General features: G+C 35.5%; 1 protein-coding gene across 2 annotated transcripts; it reads left to right on the top strand.

Annotated features, from left to right (window-relative positions):
• Positions 1-730: 730 nt before the first annotated feature.
• LOC112501968 (ribosome biogenesis regulatory protein homolog) lies at positions 731-7,030 on the top strand. 2 transcript variants are annotated; one of them, XM_025105769.1, is made up of 9 exons: positions 731-856; positions 1,794-1,944; positions 2,879-2,930; positions 3,007-3,135; positions 3,325-3,442; positions 4,018-4,201; positions 4,302-4,415; positions 5,109-5,346; positions 6,898-7,030. In XM_025105769.1, exons 1-8 carry the CDS (start codon positions 765-767, stop codon positions 5,295-5,297), a joined length of 1,029 nt encoding a protein of 342 aa, XP_024961537.1. In that variant the 5' UTR covers positions 731-764; the 3' UTR covers positions 5,298-5,346; positions 6,898-7,030. The 2 variants fall into 2 exon arrangements, with proteins under 2 accessions (XP_024961537.1, XP_024961536.1); XM_025105768.1 differs by lacking the exon at positions 6,898-7,030 and having other exon boundaries at positions 5,109-5,551.
• The last annotated feature ends 417 nt before the right edge of the window (positions 7,031-7,447 follow it).

Below are 7,447 nucleotides of genomic sequence, written 5' to 3'. Positions count from 1 at the left end.
AAGTTATATATGGATAAAAAAATAGATTGGAAATATATGTATATAAAGAGGGTACGTGATGGTGTAATTATCTAATGTATATTTTAATAGAATACAATTATATTAAATCCAATAAATAAAATGATTCGAGTTTCTTAGGTTCATCAGGTTGGGTTAGACTCAAATAAAAGTAATTTAATATTAACCTAATACTTTTTGTTTTTTGATTAACCTGGATATCCAACCCGCTAAGCGAGACGACTAATCCCAAAACGATCATCTACTTTGCAGATAGCCCGGAGTGACCACATTTGAACCTTCGTGGCCAAATGCGGTGACTCAGGGCTATCTGCAAAGCAGGTGGTCGCCTTAGGATTAGTCGGCTCACTTAGCGGGTTGGATATCCAGATTAATAAAAAAAAAATACAATTCGATTAGATATCGGATATTTTCAAATTATTTATTTTGCGTTGGGTTGGGTTGGGTTGGTGGGGTTTTTAAGCACCCTTAAATTTCGGTTGGAAAAGCCAAGGTCTTATTAAAAGGGTTGAGTTGAAATTATAGTTAATAAGAGGGCTTGAGTTGTAATTTCACTTTAATGAGAGGGGATGAGTTGTAATTTCACTTTAATGAGAGGGGATGAGTTGTAATTTCACTTTAATGAGAGGGGATGAGTTGCAATTTTCACATTTATCATCACTGCAAACTTTAACCTAAAAACCTCTCTCAAACCCTTCCATTTAACAACCAAAACCCACAGCACAAACCCTAGACAGAAAGCAGAGATGGCGGAACAGCAAGAAGGCTACCAAATTGACCTAGGTAATCTGACGGCATTCGATCCTCAACATCAGTTCCAATCTATTCCCGATAAAAGGTTCGCCTTCTTACTCTTTAAATTATTGTTTTTGCCAGGAGCCCTTTGGCCAAACGGTAGCAATTCGATTCGACTAACCATAAGTTGTGATTTAAGTCTTAGTGGAGACATCATGGACGTATGAGTATTTGCCGTGAAAAAGAATCTTGCATATGCTCTGGTTAAGAATACTGATTGAAACCCTTGCAATTTCCTTAGTCTGTTGGTTGTGTGAACCGTAGGAAAACGTTATTGTAAAGGGTTTGGCTAAATTGAATGAAGTAAGATCTATAATCTACTTCGTTCCTCACAAAAACAATGAGAGATACTTGTAGGACTTGTGGAAGTATTCTTTTTGAAGGTGTAAGATTTAAATTTAATGGGCATCATGAAGCTCTCGAAAACAGCAAATATGGTTGTTAGTTGTAGCGTTGAGATAGTCAAGTACAGTTCCAAGTCCTTATCATGCACTAAAAAAGTTAGGATGGAATTTTATTGTTTGAGTAGGTGATTGGACTATTAAGTTGGGTATGAGCTGGGTAATGCTAATAGACGTGAAATCGTTTAGGAACATGCTTAAAGAAATCCCACTGGTTATGCTTCTCAATGACTATGACAAACTTATGGATATATCCCATGTCTGCAAAAGAAAACTCATTGCTATAAGGTCAAAATAGTCAGCAAGCTGTTGATATGGGGATTGGTAAGGAATTTTCTATGGTGGATTAGTTTTAAAGAAACTTCAACAGCAATAAGCCAATAATTGAGAGTAATTTTTCAAGCTTGTATAGGAATGCTAACCTGTCGGATTCTTCTATTTTGATGCAACGCGATACCATTTGTAGTATCATTAACGATTAAACTTTTTTTATTTCTGGAAGATACAATTATGTGTTTTGGTTTTGTATTATTATTTTCTGTCTGTACTTATTTGGTGCTATGTTGTTCTCTTGATTAGGGAGGATCTTGTAAAGGAGTGCATTACACATGCTACCAAGTTAATTCAGGCCGTTGCCGATTCTCTTTTTAGCTTGCCTTCAACTGAAGATGCATCCGGGCCCATTGTTCCTTTACCCCAACCAACTACAAAATTACCTAGAGAAAAACCTGTATGTTGTTTCCCTCCCCTTCCATGTCTACCTTTTTTGTTTCTGTATACTTGCACACAGTATTATGAGATGTTTTTAATATTATATGTGCAAAAGGATGCTTGGTTTGCATGTTCTTTCTTTCAGAATTTCTCTTACATCTGAGTCATTCTCTTCCTGTGTAGTTATTTGCATAAACATACACAGTAGCTTGACCGGTGAAATCTATGTCTTGTTCTTCATGCACAATGTTACCATTAGTATTTGTTTTTTTTTTTTGGGCTTATGAGCTCTCTCTCCTTTGTTTGTTGTCATTTTCTTCCTAAAAACATAGAAGATTCTTATTAACATTTGGGGTTTTGGAAATAAACCTATTGAAGTTACTTTGGGGCAAGCATAAAGCTTCATTTTAACTTTCTACGTGTAGTACTTTGTTTAACATTTGTGACATTCTGTCCCATCTTATGGGAAGCCTTGTTCTACTTGTTTGATTCATCTGTTACAGTGATCCATTATATGTTTGTGGCCCAATGCTAGATAGCATACATAGTTCTGGGAATTTTGCTCCAATAATAAAATCTACTGCCCACACTTTATGGCATTTTGTATTCGTTTGCTTACATCTCATTCGATATGCATCAGTATTACTGTGATGCTCTTTTTATAACATTAAAAATTAAGAAATATGCTATACATTAGATGTGATGATTGGTTTTGCATTTATAGTGACTTTCTGCTTGTGACTTGCATCATTTATCATTTTTATGTATGACAAACTACAAATGCAAGTTTGCAGAGCAATAGCTCAACATAGCAGAGTTCTATTTGAAAATCAATGCAGACTTTTCACTCTAAAGCCCATGACTGCAGTCATAACTTTACCTTTACCACCTTGATGCTTTCTTTATTTCCTTACTGTCACTTGTTTATCACCCGTTTTGCTTAATGCCTGCAGCTTCCAAAGCCTGCACCTCCGACAAAGTGGGAAGTTTTTGCCAAAAAGAAAGGTTGGTAAATAACAATCTGCGCTTCTTTCCTTGGGTAAAACCATAATTCTTGCTGATGCATTGATCCCTTCCTCAGGTATCCAGAACCGCAAGAAAGACAAACTTGTCTTTGATGAGCAAACTAGTTCTTGGAAGCGCCGCTATGGTTATGATCGGGTAAACGATGACAATGACGTTCCAATCATTGAAGCAAAGATGACAGATGGTAAATATTAATGTTTTTATTCAGTTTATCTATCTTGCACTTAATGTTTCTTACGCAAGTACTTAGAAACGTTGTGCAAAATTTCCCCTGTGCATGAATAGAAGAATGCATGGGCAGCACCCCCACTCCCCCTTCATTTTGTTGGATGAAGCAACATTTTCTATACTTCATGTAATTTTGATCTTGCAGAGCCAGGTGTAGACCCTTTTGCCACGAGACGATCAGAAAAGAAGCAGCGAGTTGAAAAGCAAGAGAAGAATCGCCTGTATAATCTTAAAGAGGCAGCAAAAGTTGGTGCTCTGCCAAGGTTTGGCCTCTTTGCCATACATACCTTCTATGGTTTAGTTCAAATGGTCATAGAATACATTGTTCTGCATGTTGCATACCCGTCACACTAGTCATTCATGAGGTATGTACTTATGTTATTAAAGTTGAAAAGCAAGAGTTCCATTTTTTTTGGAAGGTGAAAACAAAGTTCCAATGGTAGCATTTATTTGATATGGACTTGCTTATCCATCATATGCAGAACATCATAATGTTCTTCCATGGTGATAAGTTTGGAACACTCCTTTTGCGTAATGCCCTACCCTAATGGACCCCTCTTTTCCTTGGTGCCAGATCGTTTGACCATTTGACTTCCTTAGCATCAGAACACATGCTCTTGATTTATCTCATTTAATATGATGCTATGGAGTTGTTCCAAAGGACTTCCCACAGGAACAAAATAGTCTTGGATTATTATCTAAACAGAGTCAAATTTACCAACTTTGGTTATGTAGACAGCATTATTGTTTAGATTCTGCAGGGATGTTATACGTGAATCATGCATGAATAAAAGTATCTCAATCAAGATCTGACCGCCCTCTCCCCATTCTATGGCAGTCATGTTCAACTTGCAGCTACGGCATTACCCATAACAGGAACTCAAGCTGCACCAAGAAAAGTTAGCAAGGATGAACTACAAAATGTAGCAGGAATGGCAGGAACTTCAACCGCTAGTGGTGGTAAATTCGACAAAAAGTTGGCTGGTGAAAAGCCCCCTAAACATGATAAGAAATACCGGAAGGTTTGTACACCAACAACTCCCAAAGTCGGTTCTTCTGGATGTTCCATCCAAAACTTCACACCCATCTTGATCATAACAAACTTGCCCTTTGATGTTTCAGTTTTTACCCGTGGTTGAAGGATCTGGAATGGGTTCATTAGAGAAGCAACAAACTGACAAAATTCTAAACAAGTTAATGGCCAAGAATTCCCATGAAATCTTCAATGTTTCCAAGGTATGCTTTAAACCACCAAGACTGATTTGTAGCCCCGTGCCACCTCAACGCCCTTTTGATTGTTGTTCTTTTATCATCAAAGTATCTTGCAACTCTTAGATTTGATTCAATGGGGTATAACTGTATTCTATCAACCGTATGTCAAACTCTCAGAACAACTTTTTTCACAAAATAATTTTCTCAAAACCTTTTTTACTACCCGAGGGTCTTTTCAGAAACACTTCTCTACACCTTGGGGTAAAGGTAACGTCTAGCTGGGTCGGCTGACACTCCATGAATTTTCACTTTTTATATATAAATTGCCTTGCTTTTGACCCCCACAGTTTATAAATTATATTATTACATATAAAAGCCTAGTTTTCTCATTTTTAGACTATTCTATTTAAATTTTATTATAAAGTATAGTACGTAATTGATTTATGCCGACCATCACCAAATTTCCTAGATTCATCACCTGGTCTACATCTTACCCTCCCCATACCTCATTCTGTGTGAGATTTACATGGTTTACTTGGTTTGGGAGCATCGGGTAGTTGCCATTGCAACAAAATTTCAACAACAGTCGTAGAAAATCCTTCATTGGATAGTTGTACGGTGTGAAAAAGACGCTGAAAATTGGTGTAGTGACAACTTGCTATATAATTTTTCATGCAAATGAAATTCTTGTGTTAATAACATTTTGGAATTAAATAGGCCGTGGACATGTACAATGTGAAGAGCGACAAGAAACGACGAAACCAGCAAGGCAAGTCGTCAGCGATGTCGAGCAAGTTAAAAGTGAAGAAAAGCCCTTACAAAAATGCATCGAAGGGATCATCGAAGAAAGGGGGTTCTTCAAGTAAAGGGAAATCAGGATCTTCAAGTAAAGGAAAATCAAAGTGAATGCATTTTTGAGTGAGTTTGTGTTAGGAGGCACTGCCAAATCAATCAGGTAATCTAATCTGTTCTTGTAGGGAGAAAATTGTGTTATAAATTTTGAGTGATCATCACTGTTTCATTATGCATTTATTCCTCTCATCAAAGTTACCATCCTCACCTCCTTATTTATATCCTTTTTGAGTGCAACAGCATGCCTTAACTCTAATATGGACACTGTTTTATAGATATATTTTATTCAATTGAATGCTCTCTTTTTTTTATTTGTTAACTGTGGGTGTCTGATTAATTTTATGGGGTCATGGACAACGGTAGCGGTGTAATCGATACGAGACAACTCGAGATCGACTCGGTCAAAGCTCGACTTGAATAGGCTCGGCTCGTACTCGAGCTCGAGTCGACATCTTAACGAGTCTACCCAATACTCGACTTGAAAAACTCGTGAGATACTCGATTATTTTAAGTATAATTAGTTTTAAAATATAATCAATTTTTATAATAAAATTTGTAAAAATGTAAATAATAAAAATGTCTTATATTTTTAGATATTTGAATAAAATTATGCATTTTTTAATTATAAAAACTAATCATTTATTTTTTTATTAAAATTACAATTAAAAAAAGACAAAAACTATAAAAGTGTTGGTGAAATTGTCTCATATTGGAAGAGAGATGGTAAAGGAATGGAGAAAAAATGTTATAAAGTGATATGGATGTAAATGAAATTTCTAATTTTATCTTTTTGATGATGAAGTTTCAAGTTATTCTTTTAGTTTTATAAAAACTAAGGGAATATCTTTAAGTCTTAAGATTTATATAAGAAAAAAAACCCTAAAATTTCATGAATTTCAATGGATGAACTTGGTTCGAGCTTGATTTGAGTTGCAGTTCGAGCTTGTTTCGAGCTTTAAATGAGTTCGAGCTCAAGTTTAAAAAATTGCAATCGAGTTCGAGTCGAGTTTAGTTTTTAACTACTCGTGAACTTTTAAGTCGATTTGAGCTTGAGAAATGACTATCGAGTTTGATTCGAATATATTGATACTCGAGCTTGACTCGCATCATTTACACCCCCTAGATAACGGCCAAAGAATACTTGATAGAAAATAGTATGTTTGGTGGTTGCAGTATTTGGGCATAGTCTGAGATAACTCGTTATGGCGTCAAGGCCTGGGTTTGCTGCTACGTTAACCCTTGTGGCTCCATTCTAAGTAGGGGTGAGCAGCGGAACCGGGTACCCGGCTATGGAACCGGAACCGGAACCGGAACCGGAACCGGAACCGCCTTGGAACCGGAACCGATATGAGTGGTTCCGGTTCCGGTTCCTAAAATACGGAACCGATTAAGAATGGTTCCGGTTCCGGTTCTCAATTTTTTGGAACTGTTACCCGCCGGGTACCCGGTATTTTTCAATAAAAAAATAATTATTATTTTCTAATACCAAATTTATATTAGGTTTACATCTTGAAAGCACGCGTCATCTTCATTCTTCATCTAAATTCTTCATATAGAATGATTCGTATTTTTTCAAATTGTGTGTTCATTTGGATTCATAGTATGTAATCGTTAAACTTCTCGAGTCTTGATTTTGTGTATTTTGAAATTTTAGGTGGTTGCCAAATCAGTTCCAGATAGTGTTGAGAGTAAATTCCGGAACCGGTTTAATCCACATTGTTGACATTTATTTGATAATCTGCATAGATTGTTGTTATTGGTTTGTATGGTGTGTAACATTTAGGTGGTTTGTATTTTATTTGGTCTATATATATATATGTATGTATTTATGTATGTGTGTGTGTATATATCTATACTATCTTATAAAACATTTGGCTAAAACTCTTAAAACTCTTAAAAACTCTTAAAAACTCTTAAACTCTTTCCATATCTGAATTCGTGTAACTAACTGTAGATAAACACAATCAAATACAGGATAAACATCTCATTTTAAATATAAAAAATCTAAAATATAATTAATATAATTATTAAATTCTAACAGAATACTTCATTATTATCTTTATAAAATTTATAATATTAAACCAAAAATAAATTATTCTATTATCTTTTATATCTATACTATCTTATAAAACATTTGGCTAAAACTCTTAAAAACTCTTAAAACTCTTAAACCCTTCCCATATCTGAATTCGTGTAACTAACTG

This window comes from Cynara cardunculus, unplaced genomic scaffold (genome assembly GCF_001531365.2).
Source record: "Cynara cardunculus var. scolymus isolate 2C unplaced genomic scaffold, CcrdV1 Un_Scaffold_763, whole genome shotgun sequence".
Taxonomy (NCBI): domain Eukaryota; kingdom Viridiplantae; phylum Streptophyta; class Magnoliopsida; order Asterales; family Asteraceae; genus Cynara; species Cynara cardunculus.
This window is presented reverse-complemented; position numbering and strand designations above follow the sequence as displayed.

Coding starts and splice junctions, on each gene's coding strand:
- LOC112501968 (XM_025105769.1), top strand. CDS start 765: ATGGCGGAACAGCAAGAAGGCTACCAAATTGACCTAGGTAATCTGACG. Junction 1,945..2,878: donor AATTACCTAGAGAAAAACCT/GTATGTTGTTTC, acceptor TAATGCCTGCAG/CTTCCAAAGCCTGCACCTCC. Junction 3,443..4,017: donor AAAGTTGGTGCTCTGCCAAG/GTTTGGCCTCTT, acceptor ATTCTATGGCAG/TCATGTTCAACTTGCAGCTA.